Source organism: Polyodon spathula, chromosome 32 (assembly GCF_017654505.1).
Source record: "Polyodon spathula isolate WHYD16114869_AA chromosome 32, ASM1765450v1, whole genome shotgun sequence".
NCBI classification, from domain to species: Eukaryota; Metazoa; Chordata; class Actinopteri; order Acipenseriformes; family Polyodontidae; genus Polyodon; species Polyodon spathula.
This window is the reverse complement of record NC_054565.1, coordinates 2,633,391-2,658,855: the sequence shown is the minus strand read 5'-3', so window position 1 is coordinate 2,658,855 and position 25,465 is coordinate 2,633,391. Positions and strand designations below refer to the sequence as shown.

Here is a 25,465-nt window from a genome sequence, read left to right as displayed (position 1 = left end):
TAAGTAGGTATGTTGGTATATTTAGGGGTAGATCAGTAATTTAAATCTAAGAAAGCGTGACCATTATTTTAAATGTCTAACTAAACTGTAATTAGTGTAAATGCATGTGTAGTAACACATGTGTAAATATGTAATTTAAACCAATGCTAGCAACTAAAAGACATTTTGCAATGAAAACATTACAGAGTAATATCGAATGTAAAGTGCTACTGTTACCAGTAGAGCCTGTGATATTCAGAGATTATAAAGCAGTCTCCAGCTAAGAGAACACCCCTCGGGAAGCAAGCGAAGAAACTCCAAGATGAAGTTGACCGCAGACACAATATGAATCAGTAAATAAATAAGTATGTATTACTTGTCAGGAAGCACGTGCATCAACACATGAAATGAACAGAATGAGAGAAAAGCAATAGGCAAGTGTATGTTAATAAACTATATTTATTGTCACACTAAATTAACACAGCACCCCATGCATACCTTAAAAAATGCAGCAGCAGCTCTGGATTAATTATGAATACATGTACAGGAGCAATATTGAAGACACACATGCAATTACTTTATAGAATGGTGAAGCAACTTGCCAGAATGGGAAACACCAAATTATACGGTGACTTGTGTCTGAGCTCGAACAATTTCCAACTTTCTGTAGCCAGAGAAACAGTGGCGTGTTTCGCCGTTTGTTTATATGCCATTTTGTAGTGATGAGGTGCACTCGTGGAAATCAAAATGCACAACAAAGCAATGATACATTCAAAGATTAAATAAACCTAACAGTGTTCCTCAAAACACTCTCGTAAAGACAAGTCAGTTCTGAATAGACTGAATAAACTATTTTAATTTAAGTTTGCTGATGATGATGAGTTATCAGGTTACAAAACAGTACTGTATCAGTTGTAAATTAATCGCTATCTCTGCCAAAAAGGTGTTATTTTAAGTGAAGTTCCTGTTCCCTTAGGCGGAGCATTTACAATGGGGAAAAAGATATTTCACAAGGGTGTTCTCTTAGCCAAAGTGTTCTCTTAGTGTTCCTATACACTCAGACTATGTATCTATGACAATTTTAAGTCATACAAATTTCCAGCCATGTTTTAAAAAACCTTTCTGTGTATAGTATTCTTTATTGTATTATTGTGCTATTTTTCCTTCATAGTGAAATGTGTACAGTAAGACAAAGCCAGCTTGTGCTATAAGTAGTTCAATTGCAAATCAGAGATTGTAAATATGACAGCAGGAAATGCAAAGCTCCTTTTAGCCTTAAACCCGGGGCCAATACCAGTCCCGCTTTAGCTTTAAAATAGGAGAACTGGTTAATGCAATATACAGAACACATCTAAATAAAAGGCACATTCAAAAGAAGTAGGATAGCTTTCCTTTCTCGAGTAAATTCTCAGTGTTGACGTCAGCAATTTAATTTAGCGGGACAATTCCTGCTTTCTCACCCTCCCATGGTACTTACTGGACTGTCATCCGTGCTACCGACTCCAGATAGCAGTACCCAGCTGCTGTGAAGTTGTCTTTGTATCTGCCCATGGAAATCGCCTCTAGCCACTCTCCGACCGAGTTAAAACAGGGGAATGACGTGAAGGTCCGTTCAATAAGAGGAATGGATGTGCTCTGAGGTCTGGAACTCAATGCATACAAAACAAAGCTTCTTTTTTATTCTTTTACTTTCTTAGTGCATGCAATCCTATAATATAATTTGTTTTATATCTGCAGCTTCTAACATGCTAACATGTAGTAGGATTTACAATAAAGTAAAAAAAAAAAAAAAAAAAAAAAACTTATACAATTTAAATGTTTCAATGTAAAATAATTGTGGGACCTATTTTGATGCAGGTCCTAAAATTGCCTTCATTCTTTCGGAATAAAAAATGATGTTCTAACATGAATCGATGACCTGCAAGTCGATAGCAAACTTTAAAATAGAATTTTTAAATATAAAATTTTTTAAATTTTTAAATTTTTCAAAATTTTTAAATAGAAAAAAAACCCCAGCTACTTCTTACCTTGTGCGAGGAACTGTGGATGTTTTTATACTTTCTGGGTTTCGAACCATTTTGTTTAGGATACTGTGGATCTGTGCAAATTTCGGTCTTTCATTTTGATCTTTCTGCCAGCAGTCCAGCATTAACTGATGAAGTGGTGTGAGGCAGTTCATAGGAGGTGGCAAACGGAAACCATTTTCAATTGCCTTGATTACCTGCAGAAAACATGACAAATGTCAGCCAGCAATGATGTGCTGATACACTGTATTGAAATATGCTAAGCTATCACTGATTTCATAAACATTCGTCTGATCATCACAAAAGCTATTCTGCAGTATCGCTAGCTCACAGTGTAATGCTGTGTCTTAAGTTGCAAGCTATATCAGTTATTGTCCTCACTGATAGAAAAATAGATGGAATTCTAGATTGAATACCATCATCAGCTGCCCAAAGGTGCCAAGAGTAATTCACATTCTTTTTGCAAAAAATAGTTATAATAAATGCTTGGCTTTTCCATTTTCTTAAGCTCGATATCATTCTAATGTTTTCATCTTTTTTTTCTCGGTTTGAATCTATATCAATCTAGAACAAGCTATATATATATATATATATATATATATATATATATATATATATATATATATATATATATATATATATCTGGGAATTATTTTGAATGACTTCTAACAAACCTATTAATATTAATAGAACAGGTGTAGTAAACCATATGCACCATGGGGCTTGATAAACTGTTTAAGTATTAATACATGTATTTCAATGTGTTAATAGGCAATAGGCAATCTGTCACAGAACGTCTTCACAGCCTCTAGCTGGTCATTTTTAAACGACAGAGAAGCACTTGAAAGGCGACCTGGAAGACATTAATTTGCCCATTACCTGGAGCTAACTTTTATTTCAAAAGAACACAATGAAATTAAATGGCACAATTCTACTGCATGATCGACCATTTCAAAAGCGCGCGTACGTTATTCACATGTGCGACTAATGCCTCGTACTTGAGTTCTGCAATATGACATTCTTATTTTTGTGCATCATTAATTCTTTGCTTTTTAGAGCACTCACATCCTGGTTGGACATATCCCAGTACGGCCTCTCACCATAGGACATCACTTCCCACATCGCTATGCCGAAACTCCACACATCCGAAGCTGAACTGAACCTGTGATACTGGATGGCCTCCGGAGCTGTCCATAGCACGGCACTCTTACCACCCTGCTGAGGAAAGCACACAAGTAAGGGAGAGAAAGACTCTAGGGTTTTTTTTTTTTTTTGTACATTCCCTTCAGCATTAATGCACCCGTAATGCAAAGACTGAGGGCACTTTATATAGTACTATGTCCGCCACATTGCCACACAACTGACAATATGTTTTCAGTAGTTTATTTTTCTAAAGTATGGAAAGGTAAATACGGTTCTCTTACAAACTAAGCATGTTTTTTTTACACCCTTTTTTCATGCCAATTATTCCAGAAACAATCAAGGACAAAATGACACTTTATATAAATAATGCAGTAGAAATTAAAATAAAACTGAAAGAAAGCTGTACAATTCTATTGTATAACACTGAGAAAGACTTCCACTCGAAATATTTGTCATAGAGGTTTATTTTAGTATTCTTACATATACCATGAAAACATTTTAATTAATAGTACATCAAAGTAACATGGATTTGTAAAAGTCTGTAAGGATAATGCTTATGCAAGGTCGATCATTTTGTAATTAGTCCAGTTTCACATGTTCCTCTGAATCTTAAATTACATTTCTTGTCTTACTGCACATCTTCTAAAGTGGGATATTTACCTTACATTTCTACATAACTGAAAGAAAGTGAATAATCCAGCCCAGTGTCTTTTCCTTACCATAGTTGTGTAAACTGCCTCTATTTTATCCTCTCGTGATGGTCTGAATCCTGAAACTTTGCACACCAGGTTGCTGTTGACTAAGACTGTATGGGCTGCAAGGCTTTTGTGTATATAGCCCATCTCGGTGAGATATTTCATTCCAGATGCTATTCCACACAGCATCCCAATCAACTGAATTACAGTAAACTGGCCTTCATGTTTCTGCAACACACAGGGACATGATTAATGCAGTATTCAATTCATGTGTAGATCTGCATAGTGTAGCAGTGCAATTCCTTAGGGGATCCAGCAGCCTTTCAACAAGCAGCCTCATAACAAGCCATTGCATATTATTTAAAATGGTTATGCTCATTTCTGGATATTATAATGACGCCTTAGGCAATAAACACTTATTTATCTCGCATGCATGGTAATGTTATGTGCATAAAATAAAAGAGGAAAAAAAAACATAATTGTTTGTTTACAGAAATCCATTACATTTCCCTAGTCAATAATTATCGTTTAGTCTCAATGTTTTAATTTGTATATTTATTCCCCCCCCCCAACCCCCCTCTCGACATGCATTGCTTTGAATATATTGGTATAATGTGTTAGATTATTCCTCATTTTGAAATGTTTGTCACTGTTCAGTGGGCACATTAAACTAATCTATAGCAAGGATGTAATGGTAGTGCAATCACATCCTTTTTAATGATGTAAATACACACTGGACTGTAAATAAAATGAGGACATGCCCTAGTCTGCAATTTATACGCATGTATTGTGTAATGTGACATGTCATGTGATTCAATAGACCTATATAAGATGTGTGAGAGTTCCGTGCAGCTATTCAGCAACAAAACAGAAGGATCACAGTGATTTCACATGGGGCATGATAGCCGGGGCCCATGCAAACGTCTTGTACCTCATCACAGTAGCTGCATCGATAAATGTGTGCGTCAATTCATATCTGGGGTGTTCCTGGAATTGCAATGTTTGCAGAAAACCTCCGGTCGATTGACCCAGAAGAGCGCAACGTAGTGTGACAAGCAACAGATGTGCTGCGGAAATTCTCAACACCAGACAAGACACATCTGTTTACACTCGAACCATGAGCCTGCAGTTACGTGGTCCTATCACATAACAAGGTTAATCTGTTGATTGTCGGGCAGTCAGAGTGCAATGCATTTTTACTGTACTGCATACTCACCCGTAGAAAAGAGTCCAGGACCCCATTTGCCATGCATTCAACAACAATCATCATTGTGCTCCCTGCCAACAAGATATACAGCACTGTTGGGTTATATGATAGGACTGAATGATTTCAAACACAGTTGGTTAGTACAGCTACCTTCTGTGAACGATATCTGATGCGTTTCTATGCTTGCTTCAACTTTTAATAAAAAATGAGGGTTTGTAATCCATTATTCCTCTTGGGGGAAATATATGATGTGTGGTGTTCTGGCACAAATTATTATTAATACTGAGGTTACTCCATTTCAGCAATACATGTGTCTATGTCTGTAGTCATTATTGTGCTAGGATGTGCTACGATATTGTGCTGCACTGTGCTACGATGTTCATGTGTTAAATGAATCTCAGCGATCATTCAAAGAACAACGCTCAGACATAGAGTATCACCCTTGCAATCCATCACATTTTTTTTCTGGGAAAAGTGTTTTAAATCCCCACAGCATTATTTTACCAACACTGCTGTCTTCTTACTGTGTAAGTAAAGTAATACTGCAGAAGCGACATCAATTATTCATGTAAGTGGTTAGATCTTTGAAGAGAACCTTATTTAAAACTTCCTATTTTAATGTTTAAAAACTTGAATATCTTTTAACTGATCCATTTCATTTTTAAAGAAGCAAAAATCAATGAGAATGATGTGTTTGCACATGGCAAGAGTCACGGGGACTCTGCATTAGTCCAAGATAATGTAAGCGGCTCATTTCTCTTTCTAATTATCACGGTAGGAGTGTTAATTTCCACAGTGTAATAAAACGGAGTGTAATTGTGAAAGATGTGTTTATGAATAAAGAACCGGATTTCTCCATCAGAAAATGGCACCGTAACATTTCTCCTAATAGCTGACTCCAATTACCCAAGCACATTTTGATGAGACGCGGATTAAAGAATAACATGGTGGGATTAGCTCTATTAAAATAGCAGATGTAAAACTGCAAGTTTTTTGGAAAGCTGCACTAGCAATGATGTCAAACAGGTTTGCAGACTTTGGATAGTTACCCAGTATCCTCTGTAGATAACTGCTTGTTTCACATAATCCTTATAATAGTAAACTTAGCTATACATTTAGTCACACATGGTTTATTTTTAAAACTCCACCAGCAATTCCCTTAATCACTCTCAATTTGTTTGTTTGTTAATTACTTTAAAATATGTTGCTTGCTTACTCAGTGGGCTCTGGTCCCACGTCTTAAGGAGGCAACAGATATATACGTAGTGTTAACTCAATGATGGTTTAATTTGTGCTTATTAACATTTCTGCATACTGTTTATATACACAGCTATAGAAGCAATTAATTAATTATGCAGGTTTCTCATTTGCTATTTCACAACATTACAAGTTTTCATTTATCACCTCCTGTCAGTTTAACTCTGTTATTCTGATTCAATGTATTGATTCCCTAACCAACCACTCTGTGCTAAACAACTGTATTTGAACTGGACACATTACACACTATTCTATCAGAAACCTTTTGGTGAGTTCATATTAGCATCAATTAATTTATTAAATTTGTCCCACTGAAAACTGGGTTTTAATGAGAAAAAAAAAAATGATGCACTGGAGAAAGAGATCGCTGTGCAGACGAGTGCAAAAATCCTAATACATTGAAAGAATATAAATGACACCATAATCAATTGCTGAAAAGCACTCTGCTTCAACCTAGATAGACACCCCAATCAAACACAATCGCTGTAACAGTTTGTCTTTGTGACTTCATATTTAATTTCTCTTTGGAAGGATTACTATATATATATATATATATATATATATATATATATATATATATATATATATATATATATATATATATATATATAGTAAACTGTGTGTCAAGTAGAGATTACAGCAAGAAAGTAAATAAATCAAATTCAATTCTAACTCATGATGCTGGATTGCAAACTAGCTGGCACTGTATTGTGAAGTTGTCATGGAAACCAAGGGCCGTATTACAAAAGCATTCTACGTCTTAATTTAAGATAGGAAATAGCATATTACAGAACGTTTCTAATTTGGTCATTTCCGAAGTTTCTTTCCTGATATTTAGGACTCGCGGAAGGGGGAGAGGGGGGGCATCTCATAGCAAGAACACATGACAGGAGGGAGATGGAAATTGAATTCCCATGTCAGCAACCCTCCAAGGCAGGGACCTTGCTGTTGGCAGCATGACAAAGCTCACATTAGGGTTGCTAAGGCAATCCACCTGCTAGCAAATAACTCCTATAGGCTGTTGATACAAGCTGACTTCTTAATAGCTTTGATAAATGTTGATAATGAATGCCAGCAAAAGCAGCCTGGTTTAATGGATGAAATGAGCATTAGAAAAGGCTTTACAATATGTTGTTATACATCTTATTGGGATATGTGGATTGTGTACATGCAATGTTTTAATCACCTGCTTTTTGTGTACCACATGGTCACATTAAAGCTACATCTTCAACACACAAAGAGTGCTCATGTTGTGCTAGTGTTAAAATGCATCTGAAGCCTTGGTTCATATTTATTCAGGGGGTTTCTCTGCTGGCTCTATTGCAAGGTTGTATACAATACTAAATCCAGAACAAACAAAAGCTTGCCATAAAGGGACATAGAACAAATAATAAAACAGAGCCCCCTCTCCCCGCTCACCTCGAGTGATCACCCCCTCCAGGCGGAGGATATTGGGGTGGTCGAACTGCCCCATGATGCTGGCTTCGGTCAGGAAGACCCGCTTCTGTTTCTCAGAGCAGCTGGCCCGTAACGTTTTGATGGCCACCGGAAGCTCTCTCTTGCTGGGCAGCTTCAGACACCCTCTGCAGACCTCTCCAAACTCACCTGCACGATTCCCAGAAATATAAATTGTAACGTTTTAAAATAACGACCGCAAATTCATAATGATTCCAAAACATTGAGGGTCCCCTTACCCCTCCATCTGCCTCTAATGAATTTACTGTTTATTTTTCATTAGTTCATACCCTCTTACTCACCCACCAGGGGAATGTGATAAGTGCTCATGCATGGATGCCTCATACATGTGAGCAACAAAATTTGCTACAAAGGAATGTGGAATGAATACGGGTAATTATTTTTGGGTGAATTAACAGGGCTAAATTCAAAATGAATTACTTCAGAACTCGGAGGAAGTGAAAAAGATATTCAGGCGTTATTCATCCAGAATTTATTATGAATTTGCAGCTATTATTTTAAAGTGTTACCATATAAACAATCAGTTAATTTTGACTACCTATCTGTCATTGCCACATTCACTAACTGCAATGAATGGTGACTGTATCTCTCTTCTCTTTTCCAATTCCAGTTGGATCACATCAGCTATATGTGTAATGCTGCTTTCCCTAGGTCTGAAACATTCCGTCCAAATGTATTCTAGAATGGCACGTGGTATCCCTGACGACCAAGCCTGGAGACTGTCTTGGTCACCAAGGTGTCTCAGTCTGAGTGCCCTGCCTGGAATTCAGTGGCAGTGTGGGCAGAATAAGGTCAGTTCTACAGAGCTATTTATCTCTCACAGCATGACTACTGCTCCAAGCTGTAATGAGAACAGTGCTGTTATCAAATTCATCTTGCACTCCCTGGTCTTGTGGCTTAATCGAGCTTCATTTATAATATTGCACTATCAGGCTGTTGCATTTTATAACAAAGCAAAAACGGATGTCTCAACTGTAAGTGAAGATGGATGAACCTGTATGCTAATTTGGGTAATTCTGAGTTTAGCTATTAAAGCTTTGCCTAAGATGTACTTATTATTTTCAATTGCTTCATGTGGTTAAGACAGTTGAATAATCTAAAGTAGTTACCTGTGCTGATGATTCTCTCTATTTTAATATTGGAATTGTCCAGTTCCTTGGCAAACAGGTGGACAGTTTGGATAAGATCTTCACAGGTATCAGGATCAATGTATGTTCTTCTGGTTGGAATCTTAACTGTCAAAAGCAAACATGTATAATTATTAGCAATAATACTCTCCGTTGGTAAAAGTTATCAATGGACCCTCTTGAGAGCGTTTATAACTAAAAATGATCCACAAGTGCGAATGTTACCTTTTTTTGTAAAAAATATAGTGTTTGTTACATGGTGCTTTATGCACAGTTAATTCACAAAAAGTTAATTCATTTTTGCTTCACTATATGTGCATTATAGAGAGGGAGTTATTTTATTTTGTATTAGTCAGATATGTGTCCCGCATGCTGAGTAGTCTGGCTCTATATACAGTAGTGTCTCTTGGAATCCACTTGCACTTTGCTTTGTTTGCAGCTGTTCTCTGTATCTGGTATCTACTTCGAGGAATCAATAGATAAATGTGTAACATTGCTCAAGAACTGGTCCCTTTTGCTTTCTTCCATCTCATTTCTATCTCTGTCTAATACAAAGTCTTGTGATTACATTTCTTACAGCTCACGTCACGTTCTGGTGTTTGACCAATGGAAGTAACGCCTGTTTCACTTTTTCTTAAAGACTTATTGATTAAAGCCTGCCCCTCAAATAATACCTGGAATTGAGGCGAAAGCGCAATTATAAAACTGAATTAAAACCGGCAAAACTGGAGAAATCATTACTAATAAAGTAGTACTTTAACAGGAACCATGGTTTCTGAAATGGGTTTTGGACTGGGAAGTACAAAACCTGTAAGCCTTTTCGTGTTGGATTCCTCATTCCTGAGGACATGAATTCCATTACATTCATTAAAAATCTCCAGGCAGTTTCAGTCACAATGGGTAAGACAGCAGACTTTACAGCACTGGTTACCAAGTGCTTCCTTGTCCAAGATGAGAAAAAATTATTAATGTTGCACGAGGAAAAGTCTCAAGAGTGCTTAAACTCATAAGCTCCTTTGGGCTTTCATTATCTTAATCAACTAAAATTACCATCTGAAAAATACCAGAAATGAGTGCATAGCTATTCATCCCATTCTGGGATGCTGGGAGCCTTCGACGGTGCTATTAAGGTTAAATGGGCTTGGGTTGTAACACTCTATGAGATTAATTTGACAAGTGCATTGCCTTATAAAGTAGGCAATCCTTTCAGTGGGCTGGTAATTTATTGTAAAGCTTTAGTCTAGAGAGAAACTGCGACCTCTATAATAATCAGATTCTATCTCTGGGCTCTTCAGCAGACAATCCAGTTTGGACGTAACTGGCACATGCCAGACATCAAATAAAGATATCAAGCCTGACAACAGTTGCCTGTGATGTCACTCACACTTTGTGGCCACAGATAGATGCTCTGTGCTGCTTATTTTCTATTCTCATCTGAAAAGCAGACTCTCTCTCTCTCTCTGTCTCATGTAAACCTTCCATGAAAGGCCATCAAAGAATGTACAGAATAATTCATGCCCCTTTCAGTGTGCATGCAGAATCCATCACCCTTTGACATGTAGAGGCCCTGCCCGAAATTGCCTGGCGCACTGTGTTCAGCCAGCATGGCCGCCTGGGCTATGGAGTTGTCAAGTCTTGCCATCTCCTGGGAGTTTTATTGCGCAGGCATTAAACTCAGTGGGATCAAGCAGCATGAGAACACGCTTCAGATGCGCTGATACAGTTATGAAGAACATAAATAAATTCTGGATCAGGATTGAGGCTATTAATTAGCAGGCACTCAGACTTTTTTTTTTTTTTTTACACATACAGACAAAAACAAGAATGAAGCAGTAAATCCTTCCTTTAAATGTCAAAACGTAATACTCTCTGTAGACTGTTAAAAAGACGTCAACTGAAACTTCAGTCAGCTTTGAAGGAAAAAAAAGAAGATAAATGCATGTGGAAGTCCGTAATATATAAAACAGCCAATGTTACAAACTCCCATCTGTGAGTGTGCATCAGTGGAAATGAGATACAAAACACATAAGCTAATCTGTAAAAGCATCAGTAGAAACTGTATGGAAATATAAGACACTAAATTAAATGCAAGGAATACAGGGACTGGAAAACAGCACACATTTCTTTAACTGTGGGTGGATCTCAGAGATTTAAAACCTGTATATCGTTTAGTGGGTCATTTTGACAGTGGTTTTGGGAGTTTTTCATTGAGAGGCTGTAAAACATTTTACTTCTGTCATTTTTAAACCATCATTTACTGGGTATAACTGACAGATTTTTAATTAGTGTTGTTTTTTTTTTTTCCTCAGCTGCCAACATAAGTCACATTTATTTCCTGATTTTCTTGTGCAATTCAGTAAGCCCTAAAGCAATTTCTGAACGTTGGAAAGCAATGCTTGAGACAAGCTGTTTATATATTTATATATATATATATATATATATAGATAGATATAATATATATATATATATATAGATATATATATATATATATATATAATATACGAATGGGCATATTCTGGGCATATAAGCAAGCCTCTGATCATAAGCTTGAACTAATATTTGAATGCCAAATAACTGGTGTGCTTGGGGCGTTAAACACTGCATACTTACACTGGAAATATAACTCTTCATCCCCATCTTGGTTTGCTTTACTGTACTCGCATTGTCTGAAAGAAAAAGGCACTTAATGAACATCATGGCAAGTTAACCGTGTTGTAGACCCAACCAATACACATGTCAGTTACCCACAGCAAAAAAGCAATAGCTTTAATATCGCTCAACAGCAACAGGCAGCTATGAAATGGAGAATTAGCAACACAGCAAAACATTTGTCAGATATTTTGCATCCACAAAATGTAGCACAAATCGATTTTTGCCAAAAACACATTTCGTTCATTCCGATGTTCAAGCATTCATCAGCAACTTTTACAATGTACAATAAAAACACTGGCTTTCCCCACGGGCTCCTTTTCCTTTACAATTTGAATGCTAGAAACAATAATTACACCAGCAGCAATGGCTAGATAATAGAATACAGTGTTTTCATTGTAAACTGTGATGCAAGGTTTCAACAATTTGTGTGGCTTACATACAGTGCAGGAACCAAAGCGATTATTTTAGTATTAAAACTGCGGTCAACATTTCGTTATGTCAGCAGAAACCTCTTAAAACTTTGCAAATGGGGATTTTATGATACTTTAAATTGGTCTTTTAATACACATAATAATGCAAGTTCAAGGAAAGCAGTTCCTATTGACAAAAGAGCTGAGGTAGACAGCCAAGAAACGCACCCAGCAGCAACCGAAAAAAAAGCAGTTCATGCCTTTGAATGGGTACACTGGCCACCAGCAGAGATAATGTGTGAAAGTAGTATGTGTATTAAAATCCCTGAGATGTATAATGAAGTTCCATAATTCACAAAATTCCAACACATTTCTACTCTCGATCAAAGTGCTCAATTATAAGTAGTGTTCCACTTTTCTAGTTTATTCTGAATTTTACTAGAAAATATTTTGATTAAAATGCTGTGTTAGTTTGACTCTGACATTGTAATAAGCAGCCCTGCACTGCATCCTAGGATACAGCAGGCGTTTAGACATCAGGATCAAATAACGTTCAAACATGGTTCTCTGCCTCTTCACAAACACATTATCACCTGATTATGTTGGCCAATCAAAGTCTGATTATTGTGGCAATTGCTGGGCGTGGTAACTACTAGCTTGATCAAAAACTAAATTGAAACACTTGCACGGAAATATAATACTTTTAGTGGATGAGGAATCGGGAGAAAACGTAAATCAGTTTATGAATATTTAAAAGAATATAAATGTTTCAAAGTATACAAAAAGCAAAAATAACAGGAGGTGGGTCAGATGAAGAAGATGCATAGCACTGCAAATACTGCTGCACTGAGGTAGATATTCGTGCCCACAGTAAAAGAACATACAGAAAAATAAGTGGCACATTAAACTAAAACAATAAAGTGAACCGAGAGACACGCAATCAGCTTATGAAGCTTTAACACACCCTTTAATAAAAACAGAGTGCAGAATGACTGTGTTAATGAGTTTGTCAGAGCGCTGTGCTTTGCTGGACAGCCACTGTTTATTGCAGAATGCAGAGAGGTATGTAACTATTGTATTGATGACTCTGTGCGACGGTACTATTTATTAACAATTTTATCCCTATTTTAATATGTGCTCTGAAAAATTCCCAAAATGTGTTTTTTAAAAGATAAAAACTGAAAATTTGGAACACTAACTATGAGGTATACTCAAACTATACAGCACCAGTGATTTATTACAGTTGATAAGTTTAGACAAATGACATCTGTATGTCTGATATTTTTAATGTATACTTAAATGAAAATACATAATATAATACAAGGTGGATTTGTTCACGGTATAAATAGGTCATAGCATATTTATTACATAAACTGTAATAATAAAAAAAAAAAAAAAAAAAAAACCCACCAAGTTATATCCCTGTTTAACAGATTTGGAAAATGCAGGGTTGGTGAACATTTAAAATCTGTCTGAAATGTTTGCAGGTCACTGGATGATGACATGCTAGTCATGCTTTTGAGCAGAAGAAAGAACCTGCAAAAATAGTACAAGTGAGAAGCATGCCTGTGTCTGGCAGAGAGCTTAGGAAGGTTAGTCAAACTAAATGGAGAGCAAACGAGATGTAACAGGCTTTTAGAAAAAAAAAGTGCTGTAATGCTGTAGGAGTGGGCTTTGGCAATCATGCAAAAAATCACTATGAATGCAGGGCTGATGGTGCACATTTGCTTAGGACTTCTGGGAAGCAGTAACTACCCACCATCAAAAACCAAGAACCAGTACCTGTGGTGCATGCCTTTTCTCAACAGCTTTTTTGCTAAAGTGGTCTAGAATCAGATTCAAATAGTGAAGGAATACAAAAATCTCGAGTTTAATCCTGTTGATTGACGTAACCCAGAACCTTTTAACATTTAAAAATAAAAATAAAAATGAGTTCATACAATTGACATATGAGTCATTTCACACATGAAAGTGTGAAATGAAGATGTGAAGATGTGCAATTAAATATGAAAAACAAAAATAATAATAAAAGCATTACTCCGTAATTGCAATGCTGTCAAGTCAAAAAGCAGATACTGCAACTGAGTGGGCTGACTGACAAGATGATCTGTGAAGATGAAGGGGGGGGGGGGCTTTCTTTTGTGGGGTGGGGGTTGATTTTAAGCTGGAGCATACCTCACACATACAGTCTCTAGGTTTGGTCCACATTCTCAGTCAAGAAACTGCAAAAAGACCACAGGTGAGGACCATGCACAGAGTCGGAATATATTGTGTGGGACAGATAAAAGGGAAGGTGAGTGGAGGAGCTGAGTGCTTGATCAGAGCTGGCAGAGCAGGCACATCTATTTCAATGGAGAAGGTGGTAAAGGAAGTATAGAAGAGTGCAGAGATTCATGTACCTGTGAAGCTGTATGGAGGCAGAAGGAGGTTGTGAGAAGGAAGTGGACAGCAGGACCACACTAGTTGGAGCTATATTTGAAGGATTGAAGATACTGCTGAGGAAGAAAAGGAATGTCACCTAGGATGTGGAAAAGCAGGGTGAACAATGCATGTACTCTGTCATGTTCAACCACTTATTTAAAAGCCCAGGGCAAACAGTTTGCTGGGTTACAAAAGATGTGGGAAGAGGTGACAATAGAATATGCTGCATGACCTAAAGAGAAAAACTTGATCACATGAAGAGTAGGCAAGGTGGTGAGGACAACTGCTAACCATTATGGGACTGATGTGAAAAGAATATGTTTTGAAGAGGTGGCCACCCAATGGAAGGAAAAGAGTATTGGAAGGATGCATTTTGGTGAAGCAGGGCTGATCAAACAAACTGTAAGCACAAAGACCTGAATGCATACTGTTGAGGAGCTGTGGTTACACAGATCGACCATTGTTACTAACCAGACCTGTTCTGTAGCACACGGTGTTCTCTGTACAAAACAGTATCTCATTGGAATCAAATGTGGAACTTAATTCAGTCTTAAGCTGTGCACTAGGATACCTCCTGGACATTTTTATAAAGAAGAATTTAAGTACTGTCAGATGTTCAAAGCTACTAAAGCATGATTATAATTCAATTACCCACGGCTCCATGGGCTAATTACAAGTCCCAGTGATTTGTTTTTGGGCACAGCTCCATGCAATGTGCTATTTAGGTCACCTGTTCATAGGATAGTTTTACTGCATTAAAAAAAAAAAAAATTCTCTTTCAATTCTGTTAAAACTTTACTCCTCAGCTTAAAAGATTTATTACCAAGTACCAAATGGTTTAAAACGAATCACTGTGACCCGCACAAATCGTATCATTTCTAAACTTGCATGTTTAAAAAAAAATACAAATGTAATGCCGAACACGTAAGATGAGCCAACAGAGAAGAAGAAAGCATTATATTGCCTTTTATTCCTATATGTTTAATATTCATTTGGACGCAGACTGGTTAGAAACACATCTTTCCATAGGATTTCATTCTAAAAACTGTGATTTCAAAAAAAGGAAGTTTTGCGTTGCCTTATGTGATTAAAATAGCACTTGTAACCCAGAAATACAAAGCTTGGTGACCACTTGGCTCCAGGTTCACCTGGACAGTTTGGGTCCGTTTAAGTCTCATTGCATTCCATTCTGGTACTTGTAGTCTTACTTCTCTTAAATAATTATAGGAGACAGGTTAAAAGTCCTTGAGTGCACTGGGTTGTGATTTAAAAATAATAAATCTGAACTGCCCTAAACTGTTCTGTTGAACAATGTGGCAACCCAATTAACAAACCACAACAATTGAATCACAGCAAAATAAATAAAATACAGGACATAATAAATCAGGCTTCAGTGCCATTAAAAACCACTTAAGACAATTCAGATGGGAATGCGTGATTAAGAATTTAGCATGCATGCAATTCTTTTAATGGTTAATTACCATTAGCAACTAATAAATAAGAATCTGTGCCATTCATGGTCAAATTGTTTTAATAACTATTGCTCTTGAAGTTGCAAAGTGTGGTCATACAGTGAAGAAACTCCAACATAGGCATTCAGAGTTATAAAACAAACACAGTGATAGCTTGGATGTTCGCTCACAGAAGCACTGATTTATTTTATGCTTCACTCCGCTGATCACTATCTTAATTTCTTCTGTGGAAATGAATAACGACAGCCATATAGAAAAGGCAGAGATTCACGGCGTAGCCCTCCTATTAGCGCCTCATGATCCAGCACTGTCATTGTCTCTGTGTTGCGCTGATCAAAGATTTGCTTAAGGGGCTGCAAAATCAACTACAAGTCATTTGAAAAATTGGGTGAATTCAAAACGGGTTTGAAAAGAACTGTACTGATTCCCTCGACAAGGCTGGCATGTTGAAAAGACATTACCTCTCTTTAGGATCTATCAGAACATTAAGAACTGCCTGACTGTTGCCTTGCACCAATCAGAGCCCACCGTGATTCTTTTCCAATACAGAGAGTCCCTTTGCAGTTAGCAGATGCTACCAGCCTGCTTTACTGACACTGTCTGTGGAGCAGGTTAGTGAGTTTTAAGATCCCTCTGAAGGGAATACTCCACAGCACTGCAGACTGCTCTATTGTGTTGCACGACTTCAGAAAAGTTGAATTGGTATAATTTTCAGTGGAAAGTGTCAATCCTCAGTTCTACACTGTTTATTCTACAAAACAAACTCATAAATGTTTTCGTATCTTCCTACTTAGGATCAAAGCTACCCTTATAACAGTTTTCTGTCACGGTTAAGTTGATCAGTAATATTACAGTTCTCTCACAGTTGGATTATACCATAGTTTGTCATGTTTATTTTTTTTAAATATACTTTACCATACCTCTAATGCTTTACCCTGCTTTTGCTAAGCTTTATTACGCTTTGATTTTACTATGGTAAACTTGTATATGGTAAGCTGGGCCCTGTCTGGAACTCTCTTGGTTTTAGCTGACCTGAATTATAATCAGATCCATCATGTTTCATGACAACGTTTACTGAATGATAGACTTCGCTCTTTGCAATTTGCTGTATATTCTTAGATCAGAATTAATGAACGCCTTTTCACACGGAGTCAGTTAAATCAATTTTTATCAGAAAGATGAATGCTCAGGTTGGATTGTTTTTCATTGGAAAGGGTTTTTAAGGACCTCTTTTTTGTATTTGTTTTTTTGGGGGTGCAAACGCACAATGGCAGGTGTTACAATGATGAGAATGAACGGTATGCAAGGTCAGCCATGGCACGGCTAGAAACACATCTGATACACACATTTGTGATGCATCTATACCTGCTGGAGTCTAACTTTCAGATACACTGTATGTAACCCAAGGATTACAAGTCAAGTATAGAACTGATTAGTCCAGTAACGCTGATCAAGACATTACCCATAACATATGTCTGCTTTGCTTAATTTCTTGTAGTTTTTATTTAATGATTGATTGCTTGCAGAATCTTTTTCCACACAGACCTTATAAAGTCCATTTATGTCCGTTGTGAGCAGCAGCGCTAGTGACAAAGATGCAGGTTTTCATGAATAAAGGTTTTAAACTACTGTTAACAACAGACACACAGTTCTCTATTGGATTGCATTGACTCCCTACTGAGAATATAGCAGTGTCCTCATTAAAAGTAGCATGTCTGAACTAGAAGACAGTAGTGGGGTTGTACTGGTGTTATCTTTAAAATGCTGGAATCATGTCCACCACCTTTTGGCCACAACTGTGCAAACAGTAATAATGCTAAAATTCAATCATTCAACTACAGTAAATTCGGAAGAAAAATGATCATTTAATAACCAATTAAACTCTTAACTAATAAATTAGACAGACCATTAAACTAAAGCGCATGTCAAATTAAGCGATGCATTTCTGAATTATTTTTTTACCAGGCTCCGCAATTCCACAGAGGCCAGGATGGGAGCCTGGGTATTACATTTATAACAATCATATATGCTCCATATCGTTCACACTGAAGTTTGCAATTCCAAGTGTCACAACAGCATTGGGATTTCACAAGTCCTCTTATTTTAAAAACCCTGACAGTTCTAATTCACTGCATGGTTTTTGAAGAATTGTTTCAGCAAGGTTCTGAATTGTGTGGATTTATCAAATTTCCAAAGGAAACAGATTGTGTTTTACTGTAATAGAGATACTAGAAAAGACACTGAGATGCTTGTGATAAACACTAACAAGACTTCAATACACATGATTCACACAATTATTATTGATTAATCTAATGTGTATTTCATTTTCATGTGTATTTTACAAATAAAAAATAATTGATCCATACAACATCAAAGCATGGTAACCAACATGTGCAATATTTATTCTTAAAACTGATTTACGCTGTGCCCTGTGCTTCGTGCTCTCGATCTATCTATCCATACTGTTTTGTACTCGCTTTGAGTTTGAGCCTCCTGTCTCAAGTGTTAACCACCTTGCATCAATACAAACTACTAGCATGCAAGGCTTTTCAGTAACAAAACATAATATTTTAAAAGCAGTCGTGCCCTTCTCCAGACTTTCTTCTTGATCTTTAGGATCCTTCTATTCTACTCAAGCCTGTGCGCTGGAACCAAGTGCCATGACAAAGTACTTAGACTGTGACAGTTCATAATAGGAATATGATAAAGGAATGGTGCTCTCTTACCTTCTCCAAATCATGAAGCCAACTCCCATGGAAAGCAGCATGATGAACGCGGCCACAGACACCACCACAATGACGATGACAGGGTTCTGTTCACTGGACGCCAAAGCCACTGCAAAATCAAGACAGATAAATAAATACATATACAACCACTGTTCATTCAGCCTACATTCTACTGCCTTTTATTTTTAAATCTACAACACTGGTCGTGACTAGTACACACTCACCTCAGGAGGGAAAAATATCAATTAAAAAATAATTTGCATGTACAGTACATATCTGCAACACAGTTCCTTTCTCTGTATAGCAACTGTGAACATGCTAGCGAGACTGCCGTTCATTTTCACAAACCATAAAACTGCAAAGTAAACAAAAACTACTATTGTGTATACAGGCCTCAATGTGATCTGAAGCACAACAGGCCCTATACAGTATTACAAAAAAACGCAGGCTGAATGTGGTTTGCAGGTGTTGAGCAGTTCAAATGCAGGCTTTAAAAGCACTGCTGTGCCTTGCTAAATGGGCAACTGTTAAGTTGTAATGTACAATTTACTTTAGAATTCTGCCGTTTGCAGGAATCGGTCTTCCATTTTAGAATAACAGAACCTCTATAGCCAGCCTTCGATTATGTCCATTCCACATAGTCACTAACTGATAAGTTCCCATATAACAATGAAGAGACGTATAGGTTGCTTCATGCCAAGAATCTTTCACTGCAGTGGTGACTGTACTAGTAGGTAAATCATTGCATTTAAAAAGGTTACTACCCTTTTAAAAAGCGTATTTAAAAATGGGCCATCATATAAATTTGGACAGTGTCACTATGTCACTAATTGAAACGTCAAAAAGTTAAAAACATTAGGGTCAACTATGTTAATGATGGCAGTTAAAATGTGATAGGCATCATACACAATGATATTTTAACATACGAGGCAAGGTGTTCAAGGAGTTCTATAACCAACAGAAAAACAGAGCAGGTGGGTATTGTTTTCCCCTTTCAACTCTGATTATGAGCTTGCTCTCTCGATGATCAGACAGTGCATTAGGGGCTCTGAATAAGGCTAGCCAGTGTCTGCTAACCTATTTTCTTTCCAGAATTTCAGTATGGAATATAAAATTGATATTTCTGACCCCACCTTTTCCTAATTAATGGTTAAGTCACAGTGCACCCACATAAAATACAATTTTATTAAAAGGTATGTTTTCAGATGGCAAGAGCAAAATGATATCATAAAAAGCTAAATATGTCAAAAAGCAACCCATTTAAGAATTCATATTTACAACCCAAATGGTTTTAAAATGAATCTGTCAGGCGCAGGTTGAGCTTTGCCATCAATATTTTATTTTATGATCTTTCCAAAAGTTCTTGCATACTGGCTATGGGCTTTTATTCCAGACCACTTCATTATGCAGCAGTTTGATTTTAAAATTGAATGGATATATCACTGGCGATTAGGTAAAATGGGCACCGGTATTTAACCCTTGTGAATTGGGTCTACGTTTGCTCTGAATTCCCTGGCAGCACCTGTAAAGCAAGATGCCATTCTTCAGCTAGTTTTACTTTCAAAATGTACACTGCTATTAAACTTTATAGTATATAAATGACATTCACTGCATTTCTTTAATACCTAAAAAACCCCAAAGTGTGGAACATTCAAGGAGGCCACACTTTGTTATAGAATTGTATTGGATTCATTTCATACTGAAAATGACTCCAGGGTGGTAAAAGGAGGCAATTTAAAGCCCTATTAAACTCCATCTTTAAAAATCATGCAGGAGGAGATTCTTTTCTTACAATTTTAAACGGCCTATGGAATGGAACTCCGCTTTATTCTGATTCCAAGCGCTGTTCAATATACTGAGACTGAAATGATTAATATAAATGTATTTATATATATATACACACAGAGAGAAAGGTTGAATTTAAAAAAACAACTTCACAAAAAAGGAACACTTAAAAAATGATGACATTTAATCTTTCAGTTTTTAAGGAGCCAGTGAAATTTCTACGCAAGTCAGAAAGACGCCTCTTACAGCTGAATAAAGACCAGGACGCACTTGGGAATGAGATGATTCAACTCAATGAGATTTTCTTGGTAAAATAAGGAGGATGCACTTTGAAGTAGTTATATAATGTATAATTTAATACACGTATTTAAACTATATATATATATATATATATATATATATATATATATATATATATATATATATATATATATATATATATATATATACACACACACACACACACACACACACACACACACACACACACACACACACACACACACACTACGTGTCGACTACAAATTTAGGATTCCAGTATTTAAACCTCAAGTGACTTTTTTCTCATGTGTATATAGCTGGCAGGGTAGTTACAGTAAGTGCTCCAAATAAGGATAAACCCTGCCATTATTTTTAGCATTACGTTATGTTTTAAGTACAATTCAATCTTAACCTAATTTGGTTTCCTTTACACTTCTATAAACTCCTTTAGACAGTTTCATGTGTTTTTTTATTATTATTTTTTTATCAAACCTTTTTACCTTTATATATTTCTAACAATCAAATGAAAAATACACATGTAATAATTGTGCTGTATAACCTCATATTCTATTAGCCATATACAATATTTGATACAAAAGTGCAATAAATAACCACAAATAACAAACAGTTTTTCACTGTTTAGCATGTAATACATTTACAAATAATAATATAATAATAATAATAATAATAATAATAATATAATAATAATAATAATAATAATAATGTGTTTTAAACTGACACTGCTAGTTTTCATTTTTAATTTTCAATGTTCCTCTCAAAGGGAAAGTCTGAATTGAAAGGCTTACATTCTCCTAGTGTTTCCACCTCAAAGGGAGGGCTGTAGGTTCCGTGGTTGGTGGAAGAGAGGCTTCGGATCTGGAACACGTAGGCAGTCCCTGGCTTGAGGTTATGCACTGTCACTGGTGTGGAAGCTGTTTTAACTGTCGAGTAGCTTTGATCCTTCTGGTCCTGTGAAATACAAATACACAGGAGTAGGAATGCTTTTTGATGTGAGAAGTGTGTGTTTAAGCCCCTTCCTTACAACCATACGCTCTAATGACAATGTATTTTAGTTTACCAGAAGGATAGCGGTTTATGTTTTATTTGTAAAGAAAATAAAATGGAATCTAGTTTTTTTTTTTTTTTTTTTTTTTTTGTAGTGTGCATGGCAAAGTAATACTCTTGCCTTGAGTTATAACAAATACATATTAATCCTTTGTCATTTTCATGAATCTGTGGCTATGGTTTCACAGAAGGTCTCATTTGCTGTACAAAACCAAACGTGTCACTTGCGGAATAAATTACTTCTAATAGAAAGGCCCTTTAAACGTGGAATACTAAGGCTGATAAAGTGTCATGTTACACTGAGCTCTGCAGAGGCTTTGAATGTTAAAAATAGCTTTCGGGTTAAAACATTTTTTTTGTTGTTGTTGTATTACCTGGAGATTTGATCTTTGATCTTTTTTGGTCTCAGAATGCATAGAAATTACCCATTCTTTACTTTACACATCTTAAATAATAAATAGTGAGAAAACACTATTGTCTCAGTTAGTGGTACACAGCAGTACAGGAGTCGTCTATTCGGGTGATGAGATCATGTTTTTGAAAGCTATAGGAAAGCACATTAAGCTGATCAAAAGGATAGAAAGCTGGCTGTCCAGGGATTCTTGGGCAGGACTTTTTTTTTTCCCCACTGGCAGGAAATAACTTGTGCGTTCAGTGTGCAAACTACAGGGAGAGAAAGGCAGCGTGACGTTGAAGAACTCACACATTCAAACAACCAGGAGCACAAAGAAACCCGACCAGTAAGGTACCTTATCACTAATTACATTAAATCATGTTACTCTGTATTTTATGATGTTCACTGGTCCGAATTTGATAATCAGAGTCAATATGGAGGCTAGGGTTACCACTGTTCATTGCCATTTGGGTATGAGCTGCTCTCTCAAAGCTCCACTGTGCAAAGTTTTTTTAAATTTTTTTTTGTAATTTACTCTGAGTTGTTAATGCAAATGAGGCTTAGAAGAATCATTATGCAATACAAAACCACGTTACTCGACTACTTTTAAACATCTTGCCCCCCCCCCCCCCCCCCCCCCCCCCCCCCCACCCCCCACCCCCCCACAATTAATTCTGTGGACACCCATGCTTGTACCACTTTACAATGAACCCCAGGACTTATTATTTTGTAAAAGTCATAGTTTATGTGTCTAAAACAACTACAGCAACAATATTCCTTTAATGTATAACATTTCTGAACTCCAAATGAGCAGCTGGTCTAATTAAATGAATACAGAAGATTAGTACAATGGGAGAATTTTTCGTTCAGCTCGTTCCTTGACTTAGTAAATGGTAACACAGTAACGAAAGCACCTGTGTGTATCACCCCGTTTTAGTTCGGCTACTTTTAATTTATTTTCGTGATCTTCTTTTGTTAACTTCAAATGTTTGGTCTCTTTTTGTTTTTCTTCTCTGCTGTACACAAGATTGAAATACCTTTTGGTAATATTTGATTTCATATTCTGTTTTGTTGTTGCCTGGGTTGCTAGGCTCTCGCCATGCTAGGGTGATGCTCTTCTGGTCGATTTTGTCGGCGTGAATGTTGCTGATAAGAGAGGGAGCTGCAACAGACAGAGAGATGAACAGTTAACGTCGAACATGTGCAGCACGTTTTATTACCTACTGATACTACCTTAAGATTACAGGACATAACATTACACTGTGACAACTGGGTACAGCCAGTGGATCATGCTCTTAAACAGTACTGCTGTGCAATTACAAGGAAATAACCCCTTGAACGATATTACTTTCCATGTAAATAAACACCTATTCCACTTGTAGTTACCGTATAAGGACAGAACCACTGGTAGTTACACAGTTATTACCATGCTATTAATGCTGCATAATATAACATGTTGACAAAATGTTTCACTTTTATCTAGCAGTAACCAAGAGGTGTTATGCTTATGGAACCATGATTTAATTAAATAAAACCCTGTGTCATATATTATATATATATATATATATATATATATATATATATATATATATATATATATATATATATATATATATATAAAAGAAAAAAGTTGGGTTTAGTTTACAAAAACGTATGCATAATTCTACACTTATTATGGGATTTTGGCATGAAAGTTAGTTTTCTTTGGCATGTGGGTATCCAATTATCCAAAGGATCGCTCTTCCTAGTCCCCACAGAAAGCAGCAATCTATCTTTCCCCAAGTTCTTTTCCTGATAAATGACACAATCCTTCTGCACCCGAGCTGCTGCAAATTCATTTCTTACCTTTCAAACGTTACTTTCCAAGGAACTTTGTATTTCATGACAATGCATTCCATACTGGATGATGCAATTCTTCAAGTTTTTTTTCAGTTATTTTCCTTTCCTTTCCCAGCAAGCGGGCGGTGCTTGCCTGCACAGACTTCTACAAACATTTTGATTTGCAAAGGAATGTGTATTGTCCACTTGAAAATAAATTGCTGTTTATGTAGGAGCTGTATGGGTAAAACCCTGAATACTGTAGCTCCTCGAGGGAAGTGGTGTCTCAATTTACACTTTCATAAAATTGTGTTTCAATGCCAGCTAAAAACAAATATTACACTTGGATATATAAAACCATATTATTTCTGGAAATCATAATACTTATTTTATGAACGCTTTCAATAAAGAAAAAATATACAGTTCCTTCAGTGTAATTACTCTATAATATAGATGAATAAATGTAATAAAATAAGCAGAACAACTTAACACAATGTACTATATATATGTACACAGCATATAAAGACAAAGCAGATCATATTGCATACAACTGTTTTAAATCCCTCATTGTTTTAAATCCCTGCCATTAAAATGAAAGAGAATCTTAATTAGATCTGTATGTGTGTAGTAGAGCAGATAGCAGCTGTGCTCAGTGACAGCACTGCACACACTTTACTCCAAAGCTTTTTCCTTCTCTTTCAAACACCCAATAGCAACACATGCCCTCTCACCATCTCATATTGTGTACAAATAAGAAATATGAGGTGTGTTACAAAGCAGAAATAAAACACGTGAATGGTCTATTTCCGATATGGCTCCAAACACTGGTTGAAAAACACAATGCAAACGGTCTTGAAGCTGTTAAACTGTGGCGAGTGCGGGCGGCTTTGCAGGTTGATATCTGTTTAAAATACATATTAGAAACTTCAAAACTTTAATTCACCAATCAGGAATCACCATTCAAAGGCACAACTACACAGTAGATGTCCATAGAACACTGGGATAGAATGCTTAGCTTAAAAAAAAAAAAAAAAAAAAAAAATTAAAATAACACTGCAGGCACCATTTATCGGAATCGCTGATTATTTGGCATTGCTATGGTAATCTTGTCTGTACGGTAGCAATATGGTCAACTACCAGATGATTATGTGCTCTAATCAGGGTTTTATTGCTTATGTAGTCACTAACGTTGAAAAGATTACTGTGGTTAACATGGCAACACCATAGCAATGACTTAAAGCACTTTGTGATGGTGTTCCACTATGAAAGGCGCTATATAAAATAAAGATTGATTGATTGATAGCAATGTGTAGCAAACAACAGTAAAAGCAGAGCCAAAGCATGGGAACCATGGGAAAGGACTATAATGGATATGAATACGATAGTATAGTATACAAGCTGACTTGTACCATCTGATGACAGAGCCACTATGCAGACAATCTTCACTCCTGCTTTGCTGTTGTATACCGGTTTTTGAAACTGAAAACTATTTTTTTTAAATAGCTCTGGGGTTAATTGCAGTTTTATAATCACCCCTGATATCGAATGGTCTA

General features: G+C 36.5%; 1 protein-coding gene across 1 annotated transcript in view; it reads right to left on the bottom strand.

Moving 5' to 3' along the window:
• Positions 1–1,452: 1,452 nt before the first annotated feature.
• The window catches only part of LOC121303260 (ephrin type-A receptor 7-like), a 73,225-nt gene continuing 49,212 nt past the window's right edge, over positions 1,453–25,465 (bottom strand). Inside the window, exons 6-16 of the mRNA XM_041233840.1 lie at positions 23,132–23,256; positions 21,442–21,604; positions 18,590–18,698; positions 11,519–11,574; positions 8,891–9,016; positions 7,725–7,910; positions 5,058–5,119; positions 3,866–4,069; positions 3,069–3,218; positions 2,007–2,200; positions 1,453–1,627 (exon numbers count right to left, since the gene is read on the bottom strand). Coding sequence (XP_041089774.1) covers positions 1,453–1,627; positions 2,007–2,200; positions 3,069–3,218; positions 3,866–4,069; positions 5,058–5,119; positions 7,725–7,910; positions 8,891–9,016; positions 11,519–11,574; positions 18,590–18,698; positions 21,442–21,604; positions 23,132–23,256 — 1,550 coding nt within the window. The remainder of the gene's footprint in view (positions 1,628–2,006; positions 2,201–3,068; positions 3,219–3,865; positions 4,070–5,057; positions 5,120–7,724; positions 7,911–8,890; positions 9,017–11,518; positions 11,575–18,589; positions 18,699–21,441; positions 21,605–23,131; positions 23,257–25,465) is intronic.